At 50.3% G+C, this 14,035-nt stretch overlaps 5 protein-coding genes across 5 annotated transcripts; 1 reads left to right on the top strand and 4 right to left on the bottom strand.

Moving 5' to 3' along the window:
* The first annotated feature begins 35 nt into the window (after positions 1–35).
* Positions 36–2,472, top strand: HD556DRAFT_1379997 (chaperone). Its single transcript, XM_041303218.1, has 9 exons — positions 36–184; positions 252–431; positions 485–650; positions 711–832; positions 886–923; positions 979–1,468; positions 1,518–1,926; positions 1,981–2,201; positions 2,260–2,472. Exons 1-9 carry the CDS (start codon positions 176–178, stop codon positions 2,401–2,403), a joined length of 1,779 nt encoding a protein of 592 aa, XP_041159106.1. The 5' UTR covers positions 36–175; the 3' UTR covers positions 2,404–2,472.
* On the bottom strand, positions 2,265–4,148 carry HD556DRAFT_561475 (NADP-dependent oxidoreductase domain-containing protein). The gene is made up of 5 exons (XM_041310957.1): positions 3,831–4,148; positions 3,659–3,780; positions 3,498–3,609; positions 3,119–3,446; positions 2,265–3,063 (listed from the first exon to the last, which is right to left on the bottom strand). The coding sequence occupies exons 1-5, from the start codon at positions 3,930–3,932 to the stop codon at positions 2,537–2,539; spliced, it is 1,191 nt and encodes a 396-aa protein (XP_041159105.1). The 5' UTR covers positions 3,933–4,148; the 3' UTR covers positions 2,265–2,536.
* Positions 4,149–4,182: 34 nt separating this feature from the next.
* Positions 4,183–4,647, bottom strand: HD556DRAFT_1239429 (uncharacterized protein; the record flags this gene model as incomplete). Its single annotated transcript, XM_041298040.1, has 4 exons — positions 4,183–4,204; positions 4,256–4,349; positions 4,406–4,476; positions 4,580–4,647. The coding sequence occupies 4 exons, from the start codon at positions 4,645–4,647 to the stop codon at positions 4,183–4,185; spliced, it is 255 nt and encodes an 84-aa protein (XP_041159104.1).
* A 411-nt stretch (positions 4,648–5,058) lies between these two features.
* On the bottom strand, positions 5,059–8,874 carry HD556DRAFT_1272005 (uncharacterized protein; the record flags this gene model as incomplete). Its single annotated transcript, XM_041299189.1, has 4 exons — positions 8,694–8,874; positions 8,198–8,645; positions 5,575–8,145; positions 5,059–5,537 (listed from the first exon to the last, which is right to left on the bottom strand). Exons 1-4 carry the CDS (start codon positions 8,754–8,756, stop codon positions 5,059–5,061), a joined length of 3,561 nt encoding a protein of 1,186 aa, XP_041159103.1. The 5' UTR covers positions 8,757–8,874.
* Positions 8,875–9,220: 346 nt separating this feature from the next.
* Positions 9,221–14,022, bottom strand: HD556DRAFT_1379986 (uncharacterized protein). The gene is made up of 11 exons (XM_041303217.1): positions 13,387–14,022; positions 13,048–13,336; positions 12,650–13,001; positions 12,161–12,602; positions 11,908–12,110; positions 11,497–11,852; positions 11,175–11,447; positions 10,785–11,123; positions 10,603–10,728; positions 10,147–10,551; positions 9,221–10,095 (listed from the first exon to the last, which is right to left on the bottom strand). The coding sequence occupies exons 1-11, from the start codon at positions 13,965–13,967 to the stop codon at positions 9,475–9,477; spliced, it is 3,987 nt and encodes a 1,328-aa protein (XP_041159102.1). The 5' UTR covers positions 13,968–14,022; the 3' UTR covers positions 9,221–9,474.
* Between the last annotated feature and the right edge of the window lie 13 nt (positions 14,023–14,035).

Raw genomic sequence — 14,035 nt, 5'->3', positions numbered from 1 at the left:
CTTGGACTGTTATTCCTCGAAAATTCTAGAAAGTTCCTCAATTGTGGTCTAGAATAGGGATCGTACATATAAAAGTACCAGGACTCAGAGGGGGAGTAATATTATCAAGGTGAAAGACTAGTACAAAGTCTGAAAGGATCCATCTTTACCACAAACACCCTCAATTTCAACGAGCATGTCAGATGTGCGTATAACATACCATCCAGTTCATTGCCTAACCGGATAATCTGATGCAAAGACACACTTTACAGGTGAATGCGCTGAAAGACCAGGGCAACAAGGCCTTTTCTGCCAAGGACTACGACAAAGCGATCGAGCTATTCACAGCTGCAATCGCCATCGACCCTTCGAACCATGTCCTCTTTTCAAATCGGAGTGCTGCGAAAGCTGGCAAGAGGCAGTGGGATGGAGCGCTAGAGGACGCAGAACAGGTGTGCACTATCAGATTCGGGTCTGGCATGCTGATACTTATGCGGCGATTAAGTGTGTCAAGCTCAATCAGTCGTGGTCCAAAGGCTACGCGAGAAAAGGGGCTGCATTACACGGTGCAAGACGATATGATGAGGCTGTTGCGGTATATGAAGCTGGTCTTAAGTTGGAGGACAGTCCTGCCTTACGCAAGGGTTTACAAGAGGTGAAAGACGCAAAGGGTAGGCTACCCTCGCCCACCCAGATGAGAACAGTCACTGACTCCGCGCTACTGAATCCAGGTAGGGATGTAACTGAGTCTTTAGGCCTCGGAAAATACTTTTCAGACCCAAGCCTCATTGGCAAGCTGGCAACTAATCCCCGAACACAAAAACATATGGCTGACCCAGCGTTCGTGCAAAAGGTAGATCATCCCCTAACATCCCGCTCAATGTAACTAAACAACAACCTCCACAGCTCAAACTCTTCCAACAAAACCCCGCACTCGCTGATTCGTACGTTTGAGTCAAAAATCACTGTCCCTTGACAGTACTCAACCATTCCCTATAGAGCTCTCCAGTCAGATTCCCGCATGATCGACGTTCTTGGTGTCGCCATGGGCATCGATATGCAAGGTTTCTCGCGCGACGATGAATTTGACGGGCTCCCACCCAATTTCAAGTACGGGCCTCCCCCAAAGGCTCGAACACCTCGGACCCCATCTGCATCCACATCGAGGACTCCACCAGCGCCAGCACCAACACCAGCGCGCGCACCAGCACCAGCAGCACCAGATTACGAGCCCGAAGATGTTGAAATGACAGATGAAGACGCTGAGGAGGCCAAAGCCAAGGCAGACGCACTCGCCGCAAAGGCTCAGGGCACAGAGCACTACAAGGCGCAACGCTTTTCTGAAGCTGCAGAATACTTCAAGAAGGCCTGGGATCTGTGGCCAAAGGACATCACGTTCCTCGGCAATCTCGGTGCTGCATATCTCGAGGCGAAAGAGTACGATCAATGTATCACAACGTGCGAGTTGGCTGTTGAGGAAGGCCGAGGAGTGAGTTGTTCTCTTTTATGCACCAGACATCTTCTGATGCAAGACACAGCTCCGTGCAGACTACAAGATTATTGCCAAAATTTTTGGCCGTATCGGGACTGCGTACACTGCAAAGAACGACATAGTGTCCGCGAAGAAGTACTTCCAAAAGTCACTCTCTGAACACCGTGACGCTACCATCCTCGCGAAGCTTCAAGCCACCGAGAAAGCCATTGTTGAGGCCGAGCGGCAGGCATACATCGACCCCGCTAAGTCTGCTACCGCGCGTGAGGAAGGTAATGCTGCATTCAAGGGCGGTGACTTCGCAAAGGCCGTGAAATTGTACGAAGAGAGTATCAAGCGTGATCCCTCCGATGCAAGAGGATACAACAACAGGGCAGCAGCGTACATGAAACTCATGGCACTGGCCGAAGCGCTGAAGGATGCCGACAAAGCAATCGAGGTCGATCCCACGTTCGGTGAGTTCTGATTGCGTCCAATTGTCCGTAGGCCATCTTTGAACGTTGCTTTAGTCAAGGCATACATCCGGAAAGCCACGATCCTGCAAACGATGCGTGATTATAGTAAGGCTCTTGAAGCTTTACAAGCCGCTTCATCAGCCGACACCGCCAATGCACACGCGCAAGAGATTCAAACTCAGGAGAACAAGATCCAGCAAGCATTGTTTACTCAGCGTGCCGACGAGACGGAGGAACAGACCCTCGAGCGAGCCATGAAGGACCCCGAAGTTGCTGTGAGTATTATCCGAACTTGCTTTATCGTCGTGGTGTTAACCGAAAATTCTTCTGCAGCAAATCATGGGTGACCCCGTGATGCAGCAAATTCTGCAGCAAGCGCAAGGTAACCCTGGCGCATTACAAGATCACATGAAAAACCCTGTCGTACGCCAGAAGATTATGAAACTCATCAACGCAGGAATTATCAAGACACGGTGATTTGCGCGGTCATGTTTGAATCACACCAGTAACTGTAGTTGTTTTGTTTGTATCAGTTCAAATGACATTTGCTTTATCAACTACTGTCCTCGCAAACTTAATTGTACATGATACTCGCCTTCGCCAACTTAAATTAAGGTGTCGCCCAAGAGTAGTCCAGCATTTGCACATCCCTGAACAGGTCCTGCACGGTCTTAACACGAGCAACCCACTCTTCCTTCGTCGTCAACCCCTCAGCATCCACTTCATGCCAAGCCTTTACACTCGCATGGACCTCCTCAAGCGTGCTAAGCCCTACCGCAACGGGCACCCCGATCTCCCTCGCCCGCGCAAACGTGTACTGCAGCGCCAAGTCAGGAAGACCAGTCTCAGACGCATCCCACTCCTGACTGAGCTGCGCGGCCCTCTGCGCAGCCTCTCTAATCTCGAGTGGCGCCGGGTGCCAGTCCAGAGAACGCGAAGGTCGCAAGAGAGCCATGGCTATCGGCGAGGCGGCGATAACTTGCTTCACTCCTGCGCGTGCCCCGAATGCAGATTTGAATTGCTCGAGCGTGCTATTCTGCAGGGTGAGGTGGCAGTAGGACATCACGAGGTCCACCGGCTTCCCGAGGCGCTTCTGGATGAGAATTGCGATGCGCAGGAGGGTCGGAAGTGGGAAGCCTGACACGTGCTTGTTAGTATCCGGAAATTGATCCACATCTAAAGTTGTACTCACCGCTGATCCCGACTCGCTTAATAACACCTTTTTCATCTCGCAACTCAAAAAGCTTCTTCACAGCGGACAAAACTTTATGATCCTTTTCCGTATAAGCCTCGCCCTCCTGACTTTCATTCAAGCCATATTGTTCCCTCTCTTCTCCCAGAGCAGCAACATGGTTTCCTCCTCTTCTCGCGAGTTTTTCGTCCGCAATGAATTCGACGTCATGCAAGTATACGATGTCAAAGTAGTTGGTATGCAAGCGCCGAAGACTGCGCGCGATGCTGCTTTCGATAGCTTCAGGGGTATAATCGAATTCGGTAGGATAGCGGCCGACTTTGGTGACCTACATGCATTGCTGTTAACCCTCTTTCTACCATTGCATGAGGACACGTACCAACGTATACGAATCACGAGGGAATTCACGCCCCAAAGCACGAAGAGCGTTCCCGAGAATGATCTCGGCATCCCCATAAAATGGCGCAGTATCGAATACATTCATACCATAGCTGTCGGCTTCTCAGAAATATATGCCATGCCGTCTAGCAAGCCACCTACCGTAGAGCCAGTCTGGCAGCCCGTAATGGTGTTACTCCGGAGATATGATCGGCTTCGTTATAGATGCGGGAAAACGTAGCAGTACCAAAGATGACCGCAGGGAAGCCATTCGACGTCGCAGTCTGATAATCGAGAGTCAGCACAGGGCCGTAATGTCGAGCATGTGAGTTACCAGCTTGTACGTGTCATTTGGCTTGTCAGCATCATCGTCCGGTATCTCATTAAGAGGAGGAAGAGGATAAAGAGGATCAGGATCGTCGAAGTGGACCACCATACCACTTGATAGATTAGTGCAGGTCGTCAGTGGGATAATCGCAATTCGTTCAACGTGGTCTTTTAACACTATCCGGTCTCAAGACCAAAAACTAAAAGCAGCTATAACTATCCGGCCCGAAGTATATGACATGGTCACATGAAACTGTCATGAATAGAGGAAAACATATCCAGGAATATAATTGAAACTGTAATATGACAACGAGCACGACCGAAAGAAAGGTATAGCACTCCTCCAGCGTGAGCTAAAGTTATAGTTTTTCCCTCGACCAGCTAGCAGTACCAATGGGTTAGCCCAGCCCACGCATGACGCATACGACACACCTCTTTGCAAACCTCGAGTTGACATCCAAAATTTTGGTGTTTTCATCTTGTTTGACGTCGTTCCAGGGAGTTGGGTTACTCTTCGTCCAAACGACTGTTCACTCGTTCGTTAGCAGATACGAATAAAGCCGGAAAGAAAGTATGATGTACCCGTAGGACCACGAGCGAGGCGGGTTAAATACCAGCCTGCACCACCGACGGCCAAACCAATAACGGCGTAGCTGTTCGGTCGTCAATAAAACTCAACTTTAGCAACGCGGAGATACGAGCTCACATAGGAATTGCCTGAGCACAGTAATCCGGTCAGCTCACTCAAGCACAAACTATGGGAAATGTACCTCGATGGCAAACCAATTGCGCATGAAAGTGCGTGCTCCCCGGGGTGCGACCATGGTGGTTAACGTTGAAGTTGCTGAGGCTTCAAGCTGGTTTCTGGATTGACCGAATTGTTCTTCCCACGCCTACCAGCCGGGACCTACCGACTTTAAATTTCAGCTGTAACTCAGTCTCACAATTGTTCGATCGCTCAATGAGACCCAAGAAATGCATAAAAAATATGAGCATGAATGAGGACAGTCCTCAGATGTTCTTAGAAGGTACGTAATAATATAATACAAAGACAACAATATTGGCACAGGATAACATGACCTGCCCCTCCAGGCAGTCATAACACGACAAAGAAAAATGAGGGGGATGAGAGTATGTGACACGTCAATCGGAGGTGTAGGGGTAGGGGGGACATAGAAAAGAAAAAGGCATGGGCTAGGACAAGCATATATCGGGCAACATACTAGCAGGGTTGTTCACAAGAAAATATTGGCACCCTTGCCAGCACCGCAAGGAGCGACCGCAAGACAGCGTCCTATGCCGTTAATATGGTTATTGCCCAGTCGATTCCTCAGCTTCTCTAACTGCTGATCCCTAGAAACAAATCTCCTTTCAATCGAGCGTCGTACACCAGGACAGGCACTAGGAAATGATGATGCTGCCTCTGCAACATCATCAGTGGAGCCAACTGAGGTCCCAGGTACAGTGCGCGACGTAATCGCAGCCGCACCCGGCGTCCACGAGAGGGGAATAAAATTTGACAATGTCTGGAATGAAAATCGTGCCGCAAGCGGTGAAGGCATAATTGACGATAAAGATGAAGTCGAGGCGTGTTGATCAAGGTATTCACAAGTGTCGGAGGAATCTGATTTCGCTTCTGTTATCTTCTCAGAGGTGTCGTATCTGAGAGTTGCACCGTTGACTGTGAAAACCAAAGAGAAAAAGTTAGAACCCACTCATGGATGATCTGAGGTGAGGCGTAAATGCCGAACCATTTGTATCACCCTTATAACGCATCAGCGGAACAGGAACGCGGGATTTTGAAGGGCTGAAAATCTTCGATGGCGATGGCGAGACTGGTTGAGGAATGAAGGATGGGATGGTCCCGCCGCGCCGTGACGGAGGGGTAACAAATGATGCCGTCGGACAATCTACCTGTGCATTAAAACGATCACTCGCGCTTCTGGGCGGTGTAGCTGAAGAGGGCGGTGTGAGTGGCATGAATGAGCGCAGTGAAGTTGCACGAGGAATTGACGATGGAGAGCTACTTGTCCGGCTTGATGGACGGCTGCTGCTCTCCGAAGTCGGTGGTGAAAAGGACGGTGGAGTGATCGGCTCCTGTACCCTGCGCTGGGGGAAAGTGAAGGGAGAAGTATCATCTTCCTCATCATCAAAAGGCTCATAGATAAGGACAGGGTTTCTCGCAGCAGATAACGACTCAGAATCAGTTGGAGGTGTGATGCAGATGACAGGAGGAGGGCCGCAGACAGTTGGCGGAGGGTTGAATGTGAAACGGATCCCGCCCTCAACTTCCTCGCCATGGAGTTCGCCATCATTCTCGTCATCAGCGTCGCCTTCATCGCCTTCGTCTTCCTCCAGCACAATATCAAGACTCCTCGACGTCGAATCGACAACAGTGCCAACGTCTGAAGGGATGACAAAAGGTGGCAGCTCATCGTCATCATCGTAGGAAAGACCGAATGTCGACGTGAACGTCGCTTTGCCCATCTCCTCAGAACCAAATGGAGGGGAGTTTTCAACGTCATCGAGGCATCCAAAGAATCGGTCAACCTCATCAACATCGCGCTTGACTGTGAGAGGCTGGCCCCTGGGGAATGTCCACGTCTTAGATAGTGAATTGTGTCGAGAATGCAAAGATCTCGACGGAGCTGGTTTGGACAATGAGTTGAGTCGGTTTGTAGCCTCGTTCAGGACTGAGACTGGCATGAGGTCGAGTTCGTCCGCGGAGCCGATGGATGAGCCATCTGGACTCTGGAAACTGATGTCAGAGTCTTCTGCATCTTCGTAACCGGCCAACTCATCCTCCTCGTCAGAAAAGTCGCAGCTGTCCTGGTACTCATCCTCATCTTCCTCTGTGACAGCATCGAGGGTCAATTCAGCCTTGGTGAAGCTGTGGTCGACAGACTCGACATCGGTCGAAGAACCGTCAGAGTCGATGGACTGGAAACCAAGTCCACGAGGACGGATGTCATAAGACCGACTAGGTACCGAACTTTCTTCCTGTCCACCAACAAAAAGTGGAACGGTGGGAGTATTGAGCAATCCGGCGTCGTCGAGAACTTTCTCTAGCTCGGCGCGCCTGGTCCTCTCTTGTTCGAGTGCGGCGCGAAGGCGGATGACTTCATTTACTGCATTGTCAGCATCTCGGAGACGAGCACGCAACCTGTCCAGTTCCTCCCTCATACCATCACATTCCTTCTTAAACTGCTCGCTCTGGCTTATTGATTGCTGGAGTTCGGCATTCAAATTACCGAGGGCCTTGTCCAGGCTACGCTTCTCGACTTCCAGTAGACCAAGCCGCGAGCGAGCCACCCAGGCTTCTCTTCTCTCAGCCTCAACTCGCCTTGCCAGGACGCCGGCTTGTTTATCTGCATCAGCTACGCGCATGCGCCATCCGTCTACGTCTCTCTTCAGCTCGTCACGCTCAGCCTTAAGATCTGAAATAAGCTGCAGCATCTCGTCGCTTGGCTCGGATGATGCTGCCGAAGCCTCTGAAGCCATGGAAAGAGGACGCGATCGGGACATTGATCGCGAACGTAGCGTGCGCTCAAGATCCATTATGCGAGCCAGGAGCACATTGTGCGATCTAAATAAAAAATGTTGCTCGGCTGTGGCAAGGGACTGTTCTGCGACGAATTCGACATCGTTTAACTCTGAAAACCGGCGGTCGGTAGGAGTCGAACCAGGTGTGGGCAAAACACCCATGTCACGAGGAATGGAAGTGACGGAGCGTTTGTATGAAATGCTGCTGCGTTTCCTGCTGATATCAGAGCTTTCGGATGAAAAAGAACGATGTGAAGCGAGACTGAAGGAACCGGAAGAAGATGGCGTGACAGTGGTGGAGTGGCAATCCGTGCTTCCTTTCGTGAGTTTGGCGTTCGTGAACGAGGTGTCAGAGCCGGATGTCAAGGCGAGGGATCTCAGACCATTGGGCGGATGATGCGGCGTAAGAGTGGGCGTGGGTAGATTTCCGGGTGTGCAACTGACAGCATTTCCAGAAACGAGAGAGAGGGGCCTGAGATTAAGGCTGGCAGGACGGTGACGTGAAACAGATTTTGTCACTATAGAGGCTGGAGTAACAAGTGGGACAGCGGGAGCTTCCGTAGATTCCACGACAACCTCGGCAACTTGAGCGGGACGTTCTTCTTGGGATTCCTCTTCCTCTTCCTCCTCTTCTTCTTCTTCCTCAACTAGTGTCTGAAGCTGATCTTTGGAGTTAGAAGTAGAAGTGAACAGTTTGCCGAATGAATCGCGCTTGTTCATGAGGCTACTAATACCATGCCCACTGATACCAGTACCAGGAGGGAAAGACGGCTTGGTTGCTACATGCCATTGTAAATATAGACTGTGGGGATCAAACGAGGTAAAACTCACGGAAGTCAAAAGACTTTGACAAATTGGGTGACGTGATATCAGGAATTTCGACCTTGGAGAAAGCAAGGTCAGGCTTTCCCTCAAGAGCCCAGAGTGCCCTGCGACGAATAGAATCCCTGTCGCCAAGATTTACGTTATCATCTGAATTAGCTGCTGGAAGGTCAGGAAGGGACACGCCCATAAGCTCTGCCGACTCGCGGCGAGTTGATACAGAAGAACGACGCCTGTGATGGGAATTTGGGCGCTTTGGAGGAAGTGCGTTGGAAGGTGCATTATTGAAAGAAAATTCAACTGGAGAGGGGAATGAAGGTGCAGAAGCAGAAATAGATAATGTTGCAAGAGAAGAAATTGAACTGTTGCGAGAGCGAGATCGTCCATGTGAATGCTTTGGAATGTAATTGTTTAAACTATTGGCTGGAGCGCCACCACCCATCTTGAACGATTCAAACTGGACGCAAATATGAGCATAAGCCAAAGCGACCAGAAGCCTACTAACCCTCTGTTTGGCTGCCATACTGGATTCTTGAAGTTTGTCAGAAACGTCGAAAGTTTGGTCCATAATAACGTCGGAAGGAGTGTAACTTGAAGAGACTGTGTGGTTTAAAAGAAGGTAAGGAGCCGTACGCTTAAGACGTCGGAATGGCAAGCGTCGAGGTTGTTGATGATGGCGAGCAGCAAACCCGAACTTGAACCAATTTCCACCACCCAAGTATGTTCGCGTTTCAAACTCCGCTTCGCCACCCTGCAATACCTGTGAATTAAATGTGCTCGTGGAACGACCCTGTATATCCTCTAGATCGCCGTATGGGGCCATGCGCGTTGAGCAACCATGAGCTAGCCATCAATGTTAATTGTCCTGGTCCCCATCGCAGCTAGCAACATGCAAAGCTGCAAAGTGTCTTTCCAAATGCGGAAACCAACACGCGCCCCTAATGCGCGCTTCATTAATTTCCTACTGGAACCGAAGTCACCGAACCACACAACTGCGGTCTTTTGTTCTTGCATGTCTACCTGCAAGCAGATGGTTACCTTGATGCAGATACGATACGCACAGCACAAATATTAAGTAGAATGCATATTTCGAAATTAATTTGAGTGAGCGCATGTCTGCATCATGAGAGGTGAATAATCTCTATTAAGTATTCTACTAAGTAAGTCTATGTGACATATAAAATAAATGTGATAGATATGCAAATGCGAGGTGTACGTATTGCGGCGTGATGAAAGATGCAGGACTGAAAACAAGAACAGCTAAATGTATCCAGGGACGCACAGACTTACGAGAAAAAGTATTGCGACTGCTTGATCGTCTCGACATCGAAGTCACCTTTCTTCGGCAAAGGCGGAAGTATAGCGCTCAAATCAACGAATTTATCCACCAGAATCGAATCAACATCGTCCTCGCCCGCACAGTCATCATCACCTTCCTCGTGGTCCATAACTGTCGACACATCATTTTGGGCGCATTCGATCATGATCACGTTTTTCATGGGTCGGCCGCGTTTTCCTGTTTTGGGCTTTGGAGTCTCCGTCTGCGTAGGCTTCGGAGCCTCAGTCTCCGTTTTCTTTGAAATCTGGGCGATGGATCCGGCTTCTTCGTCTGAAACATCCATGATGTTGTCAAACCCGCCTAGACGGAGCGCATTTGCCTGTTCAGACGAAGCCACAATGCGCACGCCTGCAGCTTGGAGGTTCTTCAAGAGCTTCCCGCTGCGAAGCGATGTCAGGGGAATCTTGTGGGATGCATATCGAGTCCGGAACTCTGTGGCCAATTTCTCAAGCACATCAGAAGAATGCAGCGCAATGAACGTGTCTCGGATGATTTCAGACATCTTGTCGATGCTGCTAGCATGCGTCCAATAGGAATCATGCACAGACGCAAACGTTAGGCCCTGGGTCTATAAACACGCTCATCAATCATAAAAAAGTCCAAAGCCAACGGAACCTACGCGACACTCAAGAGCGGTCAACATCATATGAGTAGCATCGAGACTATGAATGAAGTTGGGCGGGAATGCAGACGCCTGCTTGACAGCGTTCACTTCAGCAGGTGCATTAGGGTCAGAGATGAACACGCTTTGAATGGACGTCATGACCTGCTTGCGCTTCGTCTTACGGTAGGGCTGTATGATGGGCAGGCCGAGGGGCGTCGTCCACACGACAGACGACATCTGTTCTTTCCTGATACGGTTCTTGGGGAGCGAAGAACCGTTCTTCTTGCGTCCTTTGGGAGCTTGCAATGCGTCTGGGACGCGCTCGGCTGGGATAGACTTGGAGATCAGACGGGCGCAGAGGTTCAGCCAAGTTTGAATGGCTTTAGCTCCTGAGAACAGATCACCGATGCAAACAAGCACCTTTGAATAGACAAGTGAGTCTAGGGCTGTCGAATGGGAGAGAATACACACCCTCTTGGCGAGGTAAGCACTAGCACCCCAACACTCTTCCTCTGGAATATCCTTCCTATCCTTAAGCTGCTTCTCAATCTGCTCGCGAGCGCCGATATAAGTCACCCCATACACAGTAGTCATCACCTTTTCCCCCACATCAGTTCATAACTCCCAAATTGACCAACCAAACAATCACTCACAGTTTGCTTGACCACTTTTCTCGAAACCCGACCAGAAAGCATAGCTGCATACTTATCGCCATTTTTCAAATCTTCCTCGAGCACCTTCTCCACCATGTTTGCAACGTACGTGTACACGTCTGACGGTCGGTCGGTCACGCTCAGATTAACTTGCGCAGCACCTTTAACATCACCACCAAGAGCGGCGTAGTGCTGTAGCCCGTTGCACGTCCCGTCCTGATGCACCGGGAGGGACGACATGTATGCGTGTGGATCGCCTGATTCGAGCGCCGCGTGCAGTTCCATGCATGTTGCAAGACATTGCCATGGATCATCAGCTTTCGCCCACCACCTGTTACCCTGTTCGGCGCATCAGCACCAAGGCACCATGATAAAAAGGTGGAGACGCACGTCGAGAGGCTTTTCAGCGCTATCATACACATCCTCAAGATGATCCATCACGAACTTGACGCGCTCGTCAAAGTTCCCCTTGTCGAACCCATACAAGTTTGCAAGGTGAATTTTAAGCCACCGCAAGCCTTGTTCGCCGAGGGGCTGTGCTTCACCGAACATAAGCAGCCCACGACTGAGGTCATCACCAATGTGGTTGAAATGTGGAGGAATAGGGTACGCGCGTCCCCGGAAATCGAGGTTGTGAGGAAGGTACATCGTATCACCCAGAAACTTTTATTTTATCAGATTGCTAGCGCGAAAGAATAGGACGAAAGCTTACAGCGCGTGCAATCTCGATCTTATAGTTAACGCTACACCGGTCAGAATGATTGTTCGCTTTGTCCTGCATGAACGCCTTGAGACGCGCCCCGTACACGCTCTTGGCTTTGATATCCGTATTCATGTTCAGGGGCTTTTCTGGCTCTGGCTGGTCGTATGCTGCTGGGGGGATCTTGCACAGCCGTTCACCAGAATTCCAGACTTTGAGTACGATGTCGAAAATGTTCCGGTTGATCTTCCAAGGCGTGCTACCGAGAACGTCGAGTCCTGCGTACACGAGCTCCACATTACCGAGTGAGGTTGCATGCTCCAGGTAGGTTTGCTGTTCTTGGCAGTCTTTGAAACGCATAGCGGCAGCTGGTGAATTAACAATGTTAGCGAGCCGTTGATAAAGGCTGGCGGGTATACTCACATCGATTGTAGAGATATCCACCCCGGTCATGGTTGAGCCAAGGCTTGGGCTTGACGAGCATGGGCAGATGACGCGGGTGAAGCGTTTCGCGCAAGCCGTCTTTTGCGATGCGTTCCGAAACCACAGGGTTTAACCGAATGACACCGAGTTTCTGCCCGCGCACATATTCATACGCATGGTAGAACGCTGGTTGATTCTCTTTACTGCGGATAGTTTTCAACTGATGCAACATACAAGAGACAAGCAAACTTACATCTCCTCGTTGGTGCGCTTATCAACAGCAGTCCGCTCGATCGTCGCGGAATCCATCAGACAATCTACGAGGATACTCCCAACGCGCACCCTAAGTACCTGCGTCCACTCTGATGTCCACTCCTCGCTGTCCTCCATGTACTTTGCAGCCGTCATCCGGCGCGCATGCAAGTCCTTGTACCCGAGACCCGTGAAATAACCAGTGAACTCGCCTGGGCGTGCATGGGAAGGGATGGCGATATGGTTGCGCTTGCACATCTCAGCTTTGTACTCATTCTCGACAGCGCGCCCGACGGTGAGGAGCGCCCGGGCAGTTTTCATTCCATCTGAGACGCCGCCGCTGCCTTGGAGGCGCATGATCTCAAGGATAGTGATAAGGGAAAGTTTCTCGGGCTTAACGAGGGAGAGGAAGGGGCCCATTCGTTGAACTTGATTGCTTGTAGCTAGCTCGCGGTTAATGCAAATGTCTGACAAGCGCGTATATGCTTACATATTTTTGCCTCCGCAACGATGATCTCTTTTATTTCTGCCTCGAGACGCGTTTTGAGCTTTTGATGCCAGTCCCACATCCACTTTTGTAAATCTGCATGATGAAGTTCGCGGTTGCCTAAACCTAGCTCGTCAAAAAGTTTGGCTTCGTGACGGAGGCGCTCTACTGCAACGTCGTAAACTGATTCTTCTAGCAGTTTCTGTCGGGAAGCGAGGTCTTCTGGGAGGACGCGTCGTGCAAGAGTAACCTGAGCCAAGTGTTTGCGGAGGTTATCGAGGTTGAAGGGAACTTCTTCCTCAGACTGCGCAGGTATTACATTCCCGTTTTCATCCAAGGTTTCTTCGGAGGGTGTCTAAGGAGATGTGAGCGAGATGAAAACGAAAGCACGCAATACGCACAGCGAGTCGTAGGACAGGCTTGACCTCCGGGACGCCCTCCAATGGGTCTGGGACATGACTCCCAAGGAATTCTGCCTGACCAAGTTCAGCCAATATACGAGGATGATTGAGATCTACTGCAGATTTAGAGAGGAGTTTTATGATCTCTGAGGCTTCTTCTGACGATGCCAAAACGCGATCGGCGACGACAGCAGTAGGTGAAATGTCTCGCTCTATGAGGTTGCTAAGGAGGGTTGTTGGGTTAGGCAGGTCGGAGAGGTGGACGGGCGTGTCAGATTCGGGATTAAATCTAGAAAAAAGTGGTTAGAGTAATAAGGTAAGGAGACTAATGAAGCGTACCGTCTCCATGCTAACAACATTATAGCATATGTAGACGCGGTCGGGTGGACTCTATCTGTACCCTTTTCCATGAGGTCGTAAAGGTGACACGCATCCTCGACCCACAAAGTTCTATCTTCGGGCTCCTTGACAAATGCCATGTGGATATAGGCCTCCAAGAAAGAATTGTATATGCGAGACTCGAGCAAGGGTTCGTGGGACTTGGTGGTTCTAAGCTGCTCGAAGATCTGCTTTGCACGGGGAACGTCATACAGGTTATGCAAACATGCATCCATGACAGCGAGCTGGTCCTGAGTTGGAGAATCAGTGAAGTAGAAGCTGTTCAAAGCTGAAGCACGGTCATCTGGAAGGGGGGTTGGCAGGATTGTGTACGGGGTTCTGCGCTTCAGAAAGCCGTTCATAGCTACAAGGTGGTTTGCTGGTACTTCCTTCTGAGCCAACAGGGAAGTATAATCTGGATGGGGGAGAGGGACTTGGGCGAATGCGGTGGCAGGCGCATTTGCTGTCTTTGTGGGAGTTGAATAAAGACGAGCAGGACGAGAAAGACGTTGCCTAGAGTACGACAACTGACGAGCAAACATTTTTATGAAGAGGGACACCAAAGCAAATTGATGAAGAGGACCGGGTTCGGCAAATCCCGCTCACATGA

The sequence above is a fragment of the Suillus plorans genome, assembly GCF_016647745.1.
Source record: "Suillus plorans strain S12 chromosome Unknown HD556scaffold_36, whole genome shotgun sequence".
In the NCBI taxonomy this organism is placed as follows: domain Eukaryota; kingdom Fungi; phylum Basidiomycota; class Agaricomycetes; order Boletales; family Suillaceae; genus Suillus; species Suillus plorans.
The sequence above is the reverse complement of the archived record's forward strand: the minus strand, read 5'-3'. Positions and strand labels throughout refer to the sequence as shown.